This window comes from Dama dama, chromosome X, assembly GCF_033118175.1.
Source record: "Dama dama isolate Ldn47 chromosome X, ASM3311817v1, whole genome shotgun sequence".
Lineage (NCBI taxonomy): Eukaryota > Metazoa > Chordata > Mammalia > Artiodactyla > Cervidae > Dama > Dama dama.
Window position 1 is genome coordinate 135,112,610 of NC_083714.1, and position 18,199 is coordinate 135,130,808.

At 40.2% G+C, this 18,199-nt stretch overlaps 1 protein-coding gene across 1 annotated transcript in view; it reads right to left on the reverse strand.

Moving 5' to 3' along the window:
* Window positions 1–11,338: 11,338 nt before the first annotated feature.
* Window positions 11,339–18,199, reverse strand: part of CDKL5 (cyclin dependent kinase like 5) — a 112,700-nt gene continuing 105,839 nt past the window's right edge. Inside the window, exons 16-17 of the mRNA XM_061136389.1 lie at window positions 14,160–14,279; window positions 11,339–11,725 (exon numbers count right to left, since the gene is read on the reverse strand). Of these exons, the coding sequence (XP_060992372.1) occupies window positions 11,339–11,725; window positions 14,160–14,279 (507 nt within the window). The remainder of the gene's footprint in view (window positions 11,726–14,159; window positions 14,280–18,199) is intronic.

Sequence of the window (18,199 nt, forward strand, 5' to 3'; positions counted from 1 at the left end):
AGCCGGTGTCCCAGTCTTGTGAGAGCCATGCATGACCGAACACCCCAGAGATAGGAAGGTCTCCCCTGCTCTGAGATTTCACCTCCTATGCCCAACCCTGCACACAGTGGCGGGGGAGGTTCAGAGCTTTCATTACAGACAGCTCCACTCTGCATGCCCTCAGATACACGATCCCAGTCTGTGGTCAGTATTTAAGTGAATAACACGGGACAGGCTACATATGTAAGGAACAAAATTTCCCTGTATTTAGGAAACCCAAATGACCAGAACACACCAGAACGTCCTTTTATCTAGGGCTACCATTCTTCAACAAACTTAACACTGGGCAAACAGTTGGCCAGGAGCTGTCACTGGATACACAGAGGCCCATCAGCCAAGGACACTCTGCGGAAAGTGATCAGGACCTACAATCTGAGAAGCGTGATGTAGCCAGTCCGCTGCTGAGCCCAGCCTTCCAACCTCAGCCCCCTTGCCTTGTAAAGTATGGGCTGGTCTGGCCGTCCCCTCCCAGAGGAGCTCTGTAAGCAGGCAGCTGGGGGAAGGACAGTCTGCCTCTTCTGTCATTTACAGCTTAGCCTGTTTTCAGGCCCTTCCCCAGAAGAGTCAGGGCGTGTGGGCAGGAGAGGATTTGAAAGTAGAAGCCAGGAGGGGGTGGAATCTGAAGATGAGGGACCCCAGCAAGACTAGGGAATCCAAGACTGTTCTGGCTCTTGACGCAGTGCAGCCTCTGCTAGCAGGAATTCATTTCTCTGAGTTACTTTGTTTTCAAACGACAAGCCTAGTGAATGGACACTAACACGATCCTGGACATCATATTCACCTTCTCTGTGAAGCCAGGCTCCCCAAATCCCTTAATCTCTTCTCTGGTGTTGTGGGTCTTAGATCAGCTTATTTAACCTAGCATCTTTCTAATACCCATGCTGTATACTTAAACCTGGAAAAACACCTTTCCCTGCTCAATCTTCTCTCAAATATAGAGCTTATCAATTCAGGGTAGGGAAAAAAAAATCCTTCTCTGGCCTTAGGACACACAGACAAATCCACTTTGAACAGAATGCCTACAGAAATCCTTACTGGGAAAGATGGATGAACTCTTATTGTGATATGGACTGTCAGAGAAAATGGTGGTATCCGAGTTCAGGACTACAACTGGCACACCAGACCCAGGATGGGGAGTACAGTTAAGAGGAAAAAAAGAAAAGAAGTAAACAGGGTGTGGCAGGGATCAAAGTTCTCCAAATAACTGTTTATATTGGAAACTTCTGTTTTGGAATAGCTTTATTGAGATAAAATTCACATACCATACACATTCCACCCATTTACAGTGTATAATTCAATGCTTTTTAGTATATTCAGAGTTGAACTACCATTATCACAATAAATTTTAGAAAATTTTTATCACCTCCAAAAGGAGCCCTGTACCCACTAGCCATCACCCCTCCAACCCACGTGCCCACCCCAGTCCTGGGCAACCATTAATCTCCTGTCTCTGTAGATTTACCTATTCTGGACATTTTATATAAATGAAATCATACAATATGTGGTTTTTCCTGTCTGGCTTCTTTTACTTAGTATAGTGTTTCCAAGGTTCATGCATGTTGTAGCATGTATCAGTACTTCATTCCTTGTCATGGCTGAATATCATTCCAATGTATGGATACACCACATGGTATTTATCCATTCATCTGTTGATGGACATTTGGATTGTTTCCATTTCTTGGCTATTATGAATAGTGCTGCTATAAACAACTGTGTACAAATTTTTGTGTGGACATGTTTTCATTTATCCTGGGTATATACCTAGGAGTGGAATTGCTGGGTCATATGGTAACTTGATTTAACCTTTTGAGGAACTGTCAGACTGCTTTTCAAGGTGGCTATACCATTTTACACCCCCACCAGCAATGTATGAGGGTTCCAATTTCTCCACACTTGTTATTATCTGTCTTTTTGATTGAGGCCATCCTGGTTTGTATGAAGTAGTATCTTTCATTGTGGTTTTGATTTGCATTTCTCTAATGACTAATGATGTTAAATATCTTTTCATGTGTTTATTGTGTTTGTACACCTTCTTTGAAGAAACGTCTATTCAGACTCTGTCCATTTTTGAAATTAGGTTGTTTTTTAAAATACTGAGTTATAAGAGTTCCTTATATATTATAGATACCTCACCAGATAAATGATTTGCAAATATTTTCTTCTATTTCATAAGTTGTCTTTTCACTCTCTTGAAGGAGTCCTTTGAAACGCATATTTTAAAATTTTGATGAAGTCCAACTTATTTTTTCTCTTTTGTTATTTGTGCTATAGGTGTCATATCTGAGAAACCATTGCCAAATCCAGATCATGAAGATTTATTTTGCTTTTTCCCCCAAGAAGTTTATAGTTCTACCTTTTAAATTTAGATCTTTGATCAATTTTGAGTTAATTTTTGTATATGGTGTGAGGTAGGGGTTTCATTCTTTGCATGTGAATATCCAAACGTCTCAGCACACTTGTTAAAAAACTATTCTTCCCCTATTGAATGATCTTGAACCTTTACCAAGAATCAACTGACCAGAGGGTGAGGGTTTATATTTCTGGACACTCTCTCTCTCTCTCTCTCTCTCTCTCTCTCTCTCTATATATATATATATATATATATATATATATATATATATATATATTTATGTGTTTTTTTTTTGCCATGTCACTTGTGGGATCTTAGTTTCATTGCACCCACAGCAATGAAAGAGCAGAGTCCTAAACACTGGACCACCAGGGAATTTCCTGGACACTCAATTCTATTCCATCGGTCTATATGTCTATTGTTATTCTAGTACCACATTGTTTTGATTATGGTAGCTTTGTAGTAAGTTTTCAAATTGTAACACATGAGTCCTCCAACTTTGTTCTCCTTTAAGATCATTTTGGTTACTCTGAGTCCCTTGAATTTCCATAATATTGTGAGGATCAACTTGTCAATTTCTGCAAAGAAGTCAGCTGATATTTCTTATTTGAAATTGCTCAATACTTCAGAGTTTTAATAAACAATGAGATTTGTAAAACATTTATCTGTGATTTGTTTAGAACAGCATTTGAATTTCTTATTTCATTTAATTAATGACAGAATGTATAAAAAATAAAACTTTCATTGAGGGACATCTGAAGCCCAACAGAATCTTGCTATTAAAAACATGAACTATGTTTGTGGTACTATTTCTTTTGTGGGGGAAACTTTCAGTTAAAGTACATGGGCTTCCCCTGGCTCAGTGGTAAGGAATCTGCCTACAAATGCAGGAGCCATACAAGACGCGGGGTTCAATCCTTGGGTCGGGAAGATTCCCTGGAGGAGGGCATGGCAACCCACTCCAGCATTCTTGCCTGGGAAATCCCAGGACAGAGAAGCCTAGTGGGCTACAGTCCATAGGGTCACAAAGAGTTAGACATGACTGAAGCAACTTAGCATGCACGCATACAAACACACACACAGTGACTTGTTTCAATGAAATGTTCTACTCTCAAATCAGATCAATTACCACCTGATGGGAGATAGAAGGAAGGGTGGTACATGAACTGCCCCATGGCACAAACCCATGTCAGTTTCTATACGTGGAAACATAGTGATCGCATAGTATAGTAGTGTTAAAGAGTATAGTCTTAACAGTGAAAGTACTTGGTTTCAAATCCTAGCAGGGTAACCTTGCATAGGTTAACGTAAACGCCATAAACCTCAGTTTCCTCATCTATAAATGGGGATACTATCCACTTTGTTGCCTTCTGAAAAATAAATGTATTAATATAAGTAAAATATTTGGCAATTTGCCCAGCCATAGTAAGTGCTATGAACTTAAAAAAGTGATAAGCCTCAGTTACTTTGAGTCAATCTAGATAAACAGTATAGTTGAAATCATAGGCCACAAGTCTGTATGACACTTGAGAAACTTGGAGTGAAGAATTTGGTGACACAGTACTGTAAGAAAGTGTTTAAGCTCCATCCTTTGTTTAGAAAGATAAAGAAAGTTGGAGAACATTTACACATGTTATCACAAAATTTAAGCTCTCCCCCTCACCCCATTTACTTAGTTGGTCTTCTTATCCTTAAAGACAAAGCGAGGGCCTGAAACCGGTTGACAAATCTGGTCCCCTGCCTGTTTTTGTAATAAAGTTTTCCTGGAACACAGTCACACCCATTCATTTACATATCATCTATACTGCTTTTGCACTACAATGGCAGAGTTGCACGGTGAGTAGGATTGACTAGTCAGAAATCCAATGACTCAAAAGAGCCTCAAATATTTACTATCTGGCCCTTTACAGAAAAAGTTTGCCAACCCCCTGTCCCAAAACATGATCCTTATTAAGTTGTCTACCTTTGCTTCCTCCACGGCACTATGCAGGAAGTTGACATCTTCCCATCTTCCCCAAACCACCAAGTGCATGTATAGCAACATAAAAAGGAGGCAACACTCAAGTGTAAAATAAACCAGTTTTCAAAATGCCAGAAGGGGGGAAAAGCTTTATAAATACAAAAAAAAAAAAAAATTATCAACATCGGTAAATAACAGGATTTGCCCTGCTTTACAATAATTTCTGTCCCATAAACTGATTCCAACTTCAAAGACCCATTATCCTTCATTTTAATTCAAACGAGTTCTTTACAAAGAAGGAATGACCACGGAGCTGCTTGCTGTTCAAACAAGAGGGACCACAGTGCTCAAGATGGGGATGGCCTGGCAATCACATCAGTCAGTGCAAAATCTGCATTTTATTAAAGACATTTGGGAAGGTCCATTCAAAAATACATTGTGCTCAGTAAAAATTAACCATTTCATGCTGATAATTAAGGTTACCACGGAATAGATATTTGTATAATATTTACAGCAACAATAGAAATTTTACAGAAGTTTAGAATGGAATACATGCCAGAAAAAACTTGATAAGATGTACCAACACATGATACAAAGAGTTATATAAACACTTTACAAATGGTTCATAATTAGCTTGTGAGGAATTTAAATATTCAATACTTTAAATTCAGCTTGGATTCAAAAATTAAAAAGGTTAACACCACGTCACACCCTTGCCACGGTACAAAGTATGGAATTACACTTTTTATTATGGATTATAAAGTCTGTGCAATTAAGAATTTCAACTGATTCTTCATCTACCACAAATTTAGATGTTACATCACTCTGGCTTATCCCTATTTTTGTTTTCAGGCACAAGCAGGGTTTTCAAAGTCTCCCTGCCCTGTGTCTTCCCAGATACCCCCTTCAAACTTCCTAGAGATTGAAGAAGCTCAGAATAGTCTTCTAAATATATACAGAATAACTACCTGAATTCAAAATGGCACAAAGCAATTCTTGGAGATAGGAATTAGGGGCAACTATTTTGTTTGGTTTGTTTCTGTTGATCAATCCACATTTACATGAGAATTTACTTCTTACAATCACAGCATTACCCCTCCAGCCTGACTCAATCAGTGACCAAGGAGGAAACAAGGAGAGGGAAATGGACCGAGTTGACTATAATCAATTGTATATTAATACTTCTAGTGAAAACAGATTTTATACAAGCTTTACTTTCCATTTTGGAAAATCTAAGCTGTGGAGAACTTAAAAGTTCTCCAGAAGGAAAAGCATCATTTTTTTTTTTCCCTTGAAACTGAATGTGTTATAACTGGAGCTTTTGACAACTCTGGCAATAAATACTTTAATCCCCCAATGGGGACAAAAGTCAAGGCATCTACCTTTTCTATTCCTGGGTTTTGTCTGATTAGCCCTGAAGCAGAGCACTGGGACAAACTTGTCTATGCCTGAAATGAATCACATCAGGCTTTTGGGAATGTAAAATCCCAAACCAAAGGAAGTCCTGAGGAATTCTTAGCAGTCTGTCAAAATGGAGGGGCTGGAGGAACAGATAAGGCCTCTTTCTCCCTGATACTCTGCGCTGGAAGAGTAGCGAACAAGGCAACTTCTAATCTGCATACAACATGGAGACCGATTTTTAAGATTCCAAAGGAAGATCAAAATACAACCCAAGGATCAAATGGGGTTCAGAGAGCTTAACCTTGTGGGTAATGAAGGGCCTTAGAAGAGATACCAGTTTTACTGCTGTAGTTCTCTGGCCCTAGAAATCCAACGTGTAGACTATTACAAATTTTTTCTGGCAAAATAAAAGACAAACCTCCCTCAAACTTGGGAGTAAACAGTGAATGAAAGCACAAGGCAGGTCGTGATTATATTTAATAGCCTATAGGAAATACATAGAAAGGTGGGTCAGTGCCTGGAGTGGAGAAAGGTAGAGTCAGGACCAGGCCAAATGCTGATGTATTAACAAAGCACTATGGGAAATGAATATTGACGTAGTAACTGACTTGGCACAAAATTCTATGACTGTTTATAGTACATTCAGTTAAAAAAGAAGAAATAGAATAGAATAGGGCAGCAGGCCCAGTTTTCTAGCCACTTTACTACTATCACATTGTGTGTATACAGAAAGACGTCAGACTCATCCTGTCATGGATTCACTTTCTTGCATTTACTCGTGGTTTCTAAGACAGTATTTTTCACCCAGCTGAATCAGACCTCAAGATATTCTGCATCTCAGCTGGTCAAGATGCAAAAGGAAGAAATCAGAACCACTTACAAGTTTTTATTTTGTAAGTTGGCCCTTTAAGTCTCTAAGAGAACGTTCTTGTGAGATTCTGACCCTGGGGATTAGCGACAGGACATTTAACAACATTTGTACTGTCGTTTCTGCAGCCCCTTTTAAAGAAACCATTTTTTTAAACTGCAAATTAGTTTTCTCTGCCTACACACTTTATTAGTGATGAACTGAAGGAGGCAAGGAAATATTTCATTATTTTCTGACTTGGTTCAGTGTATCATACCACATTTCCAGTTCACAAAAGTACGAGTCTGTGGATCTTAGTGCTCGCATGGAGCTCAATGTCCTACTATAATGCAGGAGGTAACAAACTTCTAGATATAAAAGCAGTGCTCTCCAGAAAAAATGTTCTGACCGGGAGAGAATATGCAGGTTTCTGAGTCCCAGCTGAGCTCTAGGAATAAGTTGCAATGAGCCATTGCTCTTGCTAAAAGTTGAATCACCACCAGGACCTAGGTGAACAGAAATGGACAGAGCCTTCTACATACTTGAAAAGTAATCTTCTGGCCTTGAAGAAAAGTTGCATACTTATGAGTCATTCTCATACATAGCTACAAGAAAATAAATGGCTTTTTTCCTTATTTACTCTAAAAACTAGTTTAAGAAGTGAGGGTACTATGACGTTAACTAAGAGGTGCAGGGAAGGGAAAATGGGATAGCATTTCGTAGCAAAGCCCACTAATTTTCAGGTTAGGAACATGCTAAACTGGCTAACTCTACACCACAAGGTACTTTATAATACATGACGTGACTAGAAACTAACCAGCATAAATCTGAGCTTAGAATTAAAGTACAACTGCATATGGTGAATCTTAAAAAGTATGTTTTAAAACAGATTTAACCAAAGCATACGGCACAAATACTCTTATAACAGCCACATTATGACCACCAACTAAGAGTTTTTTGTTTCTAATTGGTCTGTCATATGCCAATCTTAAAGAGTTATTAGATGACTTGAATAGAAAACAAAGACATTTTCTTGTGGGAGACACAGCTAAAGCCACGTATGCCTTTGAGCAGTTGGTAAAAATCATGCCAATCTGCCAGGCTGCTGCTTGCTTCTTAACTATAAGCTTCATGGCTCTGTGAAAGATTTTCTAAGGATGCTGACCTAGAATTTAAGTTCTCAAACACCTATGAAGTGACTCTGGTCTCTTCCCAAAAGATGCACCTTTTAGCAGGCCCAAGATAATGGAAACGAACAATAGGATTCCAGGGATTCGAGAATGGTGGTAGAAGACTCTTTAAGAGAATGCAACGCTAAAGAATTCATACCTGTAGTCTTGTAGCCTGCAGAGAACCAGGGCTGAGCCAAGTTCTGCGGGTGGGTGGGCTTGGAATTCAGGAGAGCAGGGGGTCTCAACCTAACTGCTATTGACATTTGGGGTTGAATCATTCTCTGTCTGTGTGTGTCGGTGGGGGGGTCCTGTGCACACAAGATGTTTACAGCATCCCTGGCTTCTACCTACTGGATCCCAGTAGCACACCACCACCCCCAGTTGTGACAATCAAATATGTCTCTGGCCGTTGCCAAATGTCCCTAGGAGGCAAAACTGGCCCTGGTTGAGAATCGCTGCTGTAGAGATAACTCACTTGAGCCCCTCGGCATGGAGCACTTGTTGTCTTGGGCTCTGGAGAGGCTAAACCTCTGACTGAGACCAAACAAGGTTCAGTAAAAGTTCATTCAGAACTTCTGAGAATAACAAGGATGGCAGTAAAGCAAAGGTAGAAAAACAGCGAAGCAGTTTCTTTGCAAAAGATCAGTGACACTTTCATAAAATAAAGCAATTCGTAAGCCTTCATTTGATCTTTTAATCTTTTAGGAAGTTAGGGCAGATAATAGAACATGGATGCCATAAACTTCCCTTCCTAAAGAAAATGCAGACTTTTGAGACTTGTAAGTCCTTAATCTCATCACAGATGGCAATCTTTGTGAGGCCAATAATTCATCAACCGGAGGAAAATGAGTTAAAAGCTAAGAGAGGGCCCATTAGATTTGAGAGAAAACTTTATAATTCCCCTCTGCAAGCAGGAAGAGAATCATGCATGCTAGAAATGTGGATTGGAGTTCACTTACAGCTTACTGAGGTTAATGAAAGTCAGAATGGACAAAAGCTGAGAAGAGGATAAAAGAGCTACCTCAAAAATACTAGTTGAAAACATTGTAGATATTTTCTGGCTCAAATCTGGGAATGTACGAAAAGTATGTATTGACTCTTCATCAGTTAGGTTTACTTTGCTCTAGGTAGAAGGCAATTATTCTAGCCCTTCTTTGAAGAACCATCAGAATATAAATGTTCTGCAAACATCTGAGATCCCAGTGTTAGCAAGGATGAAAACATGGGAAACCAGCCCCTAGGTGACAACGAGCCTCAAATGCCACAGCATGGCAATGTGACTGCGCAGTTTCTAAGCGCACAGCACAGTGAGAAGTCTTTCCAGAGGAAAAAATGGAGTTTCTGGTTTGCAAGGGGGATACAAGGTACAGATCGAGTTTAAAAAAGAAGAGTTACACACCCTTTTAGAGTCATTAGTATCCAGGCAAAAACTGCTAAGGGTCCACGTCACTATATAACTGAGCAGCTGCCTGGAAAAAGCCAGAATTCAGAGCTACTCAGACAGCACTGAACTGGTGAAAGCAGTCAGATATAAAAAGAATCGAAGAGCATGCAAACTATTGGTTAGAATCAAATTGTTTCAATGATAGTACCCAGTTGAGTTTCATTTTAGTGCCTATTACACTTATTAAATTAAAAGCACCTTAAAATGACCTCTATATATAATCAATACACATCATTATAGTAGTTATATAAAAATGCAATATGCACACAGTTTAAGCTTCAAAGAAACTAAGACCTTTTTCTTTATAATCTTCATAATCATCAGAGCTATGATTCTTAACATCTTAGGGGAGGGGGAACAGTAACTCAGCACATTTCGATTATAGCTGACTTGATTCAGGGGCTGATACTCTCACAATCCTGGGGCAAGTAATAAATACTGACAATATCTCTGAGGGGTGGGAGGGGATCTTTAAAAATATTATTGCTAAGAGACTATTTCCGAAAATCTAATACACTTGATGAATGACAGTGTTGAGGGGATTTCTGTCAAGGATGGCCCAGGGACATGGGGCTATGCCCCCTTTGGATAAAGGCCTTGATGATACTTGGGAATAACTTGGGAGTTGAAGGAGATCAAAGGAGGGAAAGATAAGTCCTATTCTGGCCACATGTGTTCGTGTGTCTACTGATGTACATGATAACCTTGTTATAAATGGACCGTCCCAGAAAGATGAGTACAGCCATTTTCTCTACATCTGGAATTGCTTCAGGAGCCTTCTAAATATATTGGAAAGAGCGATAACAAAAAAAAACCATTTAGAAACCGAAGTGCCACACAGGTATCTCCCATCCTACCAGCCGCAAGTCTCCAGTACAGCACGCGGGATTCAGGAGCATAGAGCTGGTTTGCAAGATCTGCAGATCGATACCTCTAACAACCTCACAACTAGGAATGTTCACTGGCAAATCTTTGGTCTACGCTCTACACTAATGGAAGTAGAAGAGTACATTTTCTCTACAAAGTCCCATGAGTAACCCTGGATCTGTTCTCCCCTCAGGTACAAGGAATGTCCCTGGACATGAACAGGAGCCAAGTGTGTGAGGACGGAGATAGGCCTGCTGGAGTTCTTACTGGCCTAGCCAACTTTCTTCCCCTGCAGGTTTGGGAGGAGCTGCTGCATCTCATCTGCTACCAAGGATCGTGTCTAAAAGCTGCTGCTGGGGTCTCAAAGTTGAGCAAGCTTCCTACCATCACACTCCCGTGCAGCCACAATTTCAACTCCCTTGATTAGAAGTATAATACTCACTTCATATCACAAATGTATAAAAATATGGCAGATAGTGTCATAACGATACTTTCTTAAATGATTATATTTATAAAACAGACAGATATTTATCATATATATATTTATATATAGAATAAAATACTCCTGATGCAATATATAAATGTTACTGTTTAGTTTTTATAGAAACTACTGTAGCTGTCCCACTGCTTCACAATGTTCCAAACAGCTCAAAGTAACTTTACATTTAACAGAAAAGGAATGATTATAACAGTACAATATTAATTAATTATAAATAAATGTTACAAACCCTATCAAATATGGAAGTTTAGAAAACAATTTAAGACATACAGTTAGGTCATCCGCTAACCCTTCAAAGGGATACTCTTGGATTACAACAAACCCCACATTTAGTCTAGGTGGAAACAAATCTGTGGTAAGGATATCAGTCAACACCTATTTTTCTATCACTTGCAGTGCCAGAACACATCCTGGCTTTCCCAAGTTCAACGGCAATTGCACTAAAGCTGGAACGTAAGGGGGAGAACCTGGCAAGAATGTCTTCTTCCTCAATGGCACGCTATGCATTCTCACACAAGACTCGTGGGGACTGGTGATCCCTAAGGAACTCCTGTGGCTCTAAGATCCCTGACTAGCATTTGTGGCCGTGGGGAGCCAGCTGGCCCCACACATACAATATTGCACACACCTTCATAAAGCTGAAAATACTGGCTTACCACTCTGGCCCCGCCCATTCCCCCACCCACCCCACCCACCCCTCCCCTTCTAACTGGATTGTCCCTGTCCCCTCCCACCCCCACCCCCCTTCTCCAGCACACATTACAAGGCTGTCTCTTTTAAATCATTCAGATTTGGCATTCTGGACCGATTTGTTCTATTATAAGGGTGCCCATTTGGCCCACTCTTGGCACCCAGCTGTTCAGAGTAGGAAGGCCCCTCTGTGGCACTCCGGGTCACAGAGGACACGTGCCAACCAGGGTCCATCTGACCTGGCAGCTGGAGGGCCGGCCTGCCCTTTGGTGTTGGCTCCTGCCGGATGTTACTGCTCCCGCCAGAGGCCTGGCTCAGAGGGTGAATCCGAATTTCTGAGAAGGAATTTTTGGCTTGTTGAGTTGTTAAGGGCTGGAAGCGGGGGTCTGAGGAAGCCGGGTGATTTGAGGCTGAAGAGAGATGTAACAGCTTGCGCAGTGATTTTAATGGCTGGCTCTGAAAGAAAAGATGAGGGTGCATGTAGGGTTTAAGTTAGAGTAGACCTGAAAGGTGGGAGGAAATGGAGTGCAGATCTGAGATGACTGTGTGGAGTTAGGGAGGGTGCGTGTAGGGGAAGAGGGGCCAGTCCAGACTTATCTGTGCTTTTGTTCTTCTTCAGAAAAGATGGAAGTTATTTTTCTTTAACGAAAAAGCTTAGAAATGTAGAAGAAATCTAGAGCTGGTGTGATGAATGATCCAAGGCTTAGGCACCTTGTATCTGGCTGCACCCCATCTTTATGGGAGGAAGGGGGGAATCTCCTGCACCAGCCAGCAAGAAGAAGGGAAAGAAGGGATATGCGTCTCCCTTTGCAGAAGACTTCCTTCCCAACAGCTCCACAGAAAGCTGCTGCTTAGGTTTCACCTGCAAAAAGTCAGCCATTTGACCATATCTACCTGCAAGAGTCACTGAAAAATGTAACGTCTCAATAGGCAGCAACATAACTCTGCTAAAAATTGTGTATCCCCCTTTCTTCTTATCTCCTCGATTTCCCCTTTCCCTTGGCATTGCAAAATCCCAATGGTCCCTTTCTGCTCTCTAACTTGTTTTGGTTTTCATTATGTTTTGAGGTGGAGGTAAGGTATGGGCACTAAAAATGCCAAGCACAGAGAAATGAGCACAAGCCCTATAGACTCTAAAACACAGTTCACTCATGGGAGGGTTTTGATTCCTAACAGCCTGTCTGTTGTGTGCTTGGGGCTGAGGCCCCAGGGGGTGCTGCACTGGGAGGGGAACTTCAAGGCAGGAGGAAGGGTCCTCCTCTCCCTTTTGTCAGACGTGACAAGGTCACCACCAGAAGAGGCATGGGAAAGCACCCTGACATTCACGGCCTTCACCAGAGAACCTGACAAATGGGCCACAAGCATCTCTGGCTGTCATTCCTCAAAGGCCTTAAGCCAAGCAGAAGGTTGATAATCTCAAGACACACTAAAGATTCGAGGGAAGACGGCACTGAAATCCAGGGGCTACTGCTTGAGCACTGACTCAAGGAGAAGTCGCTCCTGGGAAATTGTCCTCCTCACGGCCATTCAGGAGTCTGTCCAGAAACCTTCTGTGATGTCCATGGTGGGTGGCATAGTACACACAAACTCTTAAGTGCTCAAGTGTGTCTTCTGTCATTTTTTCATGAATTGGTATGATAATGCAATGAGATTTGTGGTGATTTTTACAGCCTTGATGACGTTTCTATCGAACAATCACAATAGTTCAAACAGAAATATAAAGTTACCTGAAAAGTTTCCTGGCCAAAGAAGTGGTCATACAAAGAAGGTTCTAAAGCCCTGTACTCTCTCTCACTCTCTCTCTTTTAAAATAAATTAGGAATAGGACATCACTCAGAGCCTTGTGCTTTTAGGTTGGATACACATCCAATAACTAGGGTATCTGGTTCCCTAGTCTCTTCACCACCACTGCACCCCTCCCCCGAGCCTACATACATTACAAGCAGAAAATATAAATGGTTGGGCAAATACGATAGAAATTTAGGGAGCTCTAGTCAGCAGCTCTAAGTAACAGCTTATAGTTAGAGAAAGTAAACAACCAACTTATAAAAACAGAACCTCCTCCTCCAAAGCACAGACATCCATGGTCATTTATAGGCACAAGTAACCTTATAGCCTCTAAAGCTCACAGTTCAGAGGAATAAGAGATTTATAAAATACTGAATACAATTGAAAACAAGTTAGATTATGTTATTATGCAATACTGAAGATACACAATATTTTAAAATTTCCAATCAAAACAGTTTGCTTCAAGGAGATAAGACCTCAGTTACATGAAAAATTTATGGATTCAGTATCTGGCTTGTATGGCAGGGAAATTATGGCATACAAGCCATATGCAGGGAAATGTGACTACACATACTGTCTAATACGTGGTTCCTAATGTGAATGTTTGCCAGTTTTCTATCAAAACTAGTATAGATTTCAGAAGCTTAAAGAGTCTTCCAAGAAAGTGTATTATATCTATCTTTCAAGGTGCAGTTTGTAGGCTACCACCTTTAACAAACCCTTAATGCTCATGCTACCTCCTCTTACCCTCCCTCACATTTTATGGCACGCTTCACTGTTACCATGAATTATTGTTATCTGTGGATTTTCTCTCTCTCCTAGGCTGCAGGGTGTTTCTGGGCTGGAGATGTATCTTATTCAGTTCTCCCCTCAGGTGAAAACTAACGGAAGCTCCCTTTTTCCCCATTAGGACACGGGTCACTGAAGCAAGATTCATCCAGACTCCTAAGATGCATCTGGCTATCACTGAGGGTATGTTCTGGGGAGACTCTCAGACTTGCTGTAACATTGAAAGGCTAAATTTCTCAACCCTGCCCTCTCTTCAAGAGAGACCAGTCACTGCAGAGTCTGAGAGTCTAAGAGTGATGCAGGCACCACTCACTTGGGTCTGTAGATCAGAGATCTTCTCAGGACGCCACTCCTTGGGTCTGCTGCTCGGGGTGCTAGCAGAGTGAATGGCTTTCTGTAATGTCAGAAGATCAGGGCCGTCAGAATTGGGCACCTAGAGCAGAATACGGACAAGGATTCAATAAGCACACAGGTAAGCCTCATTAGGATACGCAGCCATACCCAAGAGGAGAACGAAAGCAAATCCGACCAAACCAAAACTCAATCCCCTCCCCTCCAAAGAAAAGACTCGAGAGAAAAAGAAATCAAAACTTTCCCAATGTTCACAATGCAAGTGATGCTAGTTAAAGTCTGCTGCCCTCTTAATAATTTTCCCTGCGGTAGGAAAAATTGGCAGATGTCATGCAGCTTTGTTAAACCTCAACCCTTCAAGCATTCCCATGCTGTTAGTTTTAGTCGCTGTAAGAGAGAGCAGTTAAATTGGGCTGTACCAGGAATTGCTGTCGTATCCTCATTCCATATTGCAGTTAGGTTATGAACCAGTTCAATAAAACAAAAATGTGTTTCTGCTGGGAAAATGATCCAAACACTGTGTTTGGTGGTGCCAAAGAAGTCTAGCAGGCTTTCAAGGATAGCGAAGTGAGAAAGTATGGTTTGAATCATATTCCCAAGACAATGCCCAGGAAATCTGGGTCTAGCATTATACACTATGAAAATGCTGGAAATTTGTGCCACAAATTCCAGATAAATGCAATTGGTCCACTCACCGACTTTGGTGAACACAGGAGAGTAACGCCAAATGCCAAGCAAAAGCCCTGGCCTTCAACTAAGTGACCAGCAAAAGCTAGAGCCAGGCAAGGAAAGAGCAAACCACCAACTAACAGAAGCTGTTTTTTCATGGAGCCTGCAAGCTCACTCAATTTGGTCAATTTATCTTGGTTTCAGAGACACAAACTGCCAACCAAGTGTTAACAAACTTTGTGAGCCAAACAAAAAGACATTTGTTAATTGTAAATGTTAATCGAATTCTTTACAGGAAATAAGGGATTTCATGAACACTGTCTGCCAACAACTGGCTAATGAGACAACCCAAACTAGCCTTTCACTAGTTGGTTGTTTAATAGCCCTTTATGCTTCAACCTCCTTAACTGATTCAGAAATTCCAGAATGTCAAAGAATTTATATCTCAGTGATTTATGGAACTGGCTCAGGTACTTAACTAGCACAAAGAGAATATGACCCCATGAAAATAAAAGACATGCTGTTGTCATCAGTAAAACAAGTTTACTGGAGCAGAGTTCAGGGCTACCATACGTAAAAATGGGTACCATGGGTGGAGTGACTACAGGAAGCTTTTTCAAAGAAGAACTATGCTTTAAATGATTCTTTGAATTAAAAAGAGGAAAGAGGGATTTCTTGATGCTTGGATTCTCCCCGTTGGTGGAATCTGTCTGCAATATAAGATACAAATAAACTAATTGCCAAGGAAAAAAAAAAAGGTGTTCTTATTGAAAATCCTAGCCCTTGGATGCCCTCAAATTGTTAAATATTAACAGTCACAGAAAGAATCTCTGTGCTGTGTGTGCATGTAGAGAGGTTTTGTGTCATTTCTCACCTGGACATGAAGATGCCAATAATGTAAATTCAAGACATGCAGAAACTTCTATGTGTATAAAGAACCTTTGGACAGGATCAATACCTATAGCAGGAACGTCTCTAGAGACTTATACACATATATTCACATTCAGCTTATAAGACATTTAAGGATTTATTTATTATCAGAAATATGAATGTTATAAAGAATTATATTTAAAGGGCTATCAATGAACTTCAATCTTTTCCCAATCACTTAAGCAACTAAATAATCTCATGTAATCCACATGTCTATTTAGAAAAAAGAAAAAGATACTGCAAACCTTTTTGAATGTGGTCAACTCTTAAACCAGAAAACATCACTTGGAAGGGGAATGTATCAATATTGCAGGATTCTACTGTTGAGGAAGAAGCCTGGCTCTACACTATGAGAAGTATTCACCCCATGGAAAATAGCTGGCATGATGCAGAATATGCCACAAAAGTAAAGAAAAAGAAAGTTCAATCTTCAAACTGAAGCATGATTACCAGTTGGGATACTAACTAACTAGGGTACAATTACCAAGTTGGCAAAGTCACCATATGCTCTGAGGGCTTATGTAACTGTCTGAATGTGGAACTGAAGCCAGATTTCCCAAGGCGGCTTCCAGATTTGCTTGAGTCAAAGCAGGCTCCTTTACAATACTGAATGATTTTTTGGCATGACTTTACCCTGTTTTGGATATTTCAATTGTGAGAGCACCAGAATGTCTGTGAAGGTTCAGATCATCTTTTACTGGTGTGTCTGAAGACATTCAAGAAAAACAGCCCATAAGGTTTTCCTGTTCCCAAGACAGGGATCTGTGAAGAGTTTAACTTACGTGGCTAAGGAGGCCACAGGAGAGCCCTCAGATATGTGTATGTATGACTGATTCACTTTGCTATTACAGAAGAAAGTAACACAACACTGTCAATGAACTATACTCCAATTAGAAAAAAATAATAAATAAAATAGAGAAGCAACAAGGATATTGCATAGCACAGAGAATTCTAGCCATTATCTTGTAATAACTTTTAATTCAGTATAAACTGCAAGAATACTGAATCGCTATGCTATACACCTGAAACTAATATATTATTGTAAGTCAATTATATTTCAATTAAAAAATTCACATTAAAAAAAGAGAGCATTCTCAGGAATAAGCAGCAGGAGGCGCTCCACACCTCCTGGTGGGACCTTGGCAGGGACTGAGCTGGGCCTGCTATCCAGGAGAACCCACCTCCGGCTCTCCAAACTGACTGCAACTTCAGGCAGGTCACAACTTGCCTGGGCAGTTCCTATATCAGCAAAATAAGGGGGTTAAACTAGATTTAAGATCCAGAGACTTCTCTCTGTGCATTGGGTATCAGGTTTCCATTTTGTCCAATCTTGTGCAAAGGCCACGATGCTTTAAGTCCTTCAAAGTTCATTTACCTAGGTTTCCTTTTGCTGAGTTCTAACTAGTGACTGAAGAAAAGCTGAATTTAATTCTGTTCCAATGCTTATTTGAAGGAGGCAGTTACCACAATATCAAGCTTAGGAGCCTGTGGTCTGCCAGGAAATACTACACTGAGTGCTCTTTGGAAATCTTACTTTAGATATCAAAGTCTTTAAAACATTTTCTTTCCTATTTTAATTAAAAAAATGCAGAGGTATAAAAAACTTGTGCTTTGGAAGGCTTAAGTCATTGTGACCTATGCAGAGATAATTTGCAGTTACTTTACATATCAAAAATGAAAAGTATGAAACCCTGAAACAAGTAAGTTCAAGTGAAGAGTATGCTAGAGAATAGTAAATATCTTATGTACCCTAACCTACACTATTTATTTATTTTTTTTTTTTTTTGCTTGTATCTTTTTATTGCCCCCATCTTATTTTACAAGGAATACAGTCCGTCGTTAGGGAGGAGGCAGATGTTTAACCTACACTATTTAAACATCTAAAATTCGAACTAGATCCTGAGTAACAGTTAACATGTACACACTTGACTCATGCCATGGTGAGCCACAGGTTTAATGCTGGTCTAAGGCAGACATCAAAAGCTAAATCTATAACACAGAAACACCTTTAATTCCTGTGTCTTGCTACTTCCATTTAATCAACCCCACAATGGCTATGGGCCTGAGGTTAAGAACCAAAACAATCTCTAAATAATAACAATAGTGGTTAGGAGGAGGTAATCTAAATTTAATATTCATGATGCATAAATATGTTCCACAGATAATAAAAGCTTTATTAGCACTGTACATATTTTAAGCCTCACTACTTCAAATCAGGTCTATTTTGTTCATCTGGTTTAAACAACACATGTAGTTAATATGTGACTAAGTGACATCTTGATTGGACCTTCTACTTTAAGTGAGTTTCAGTTAGAAATGTAGCCAGCCTTTTTTTTTTTTTTAAATGGACATTTCAGAAATATTATAAGCCATTAAAATGAAGATAATAAAATCTGTGTAGTA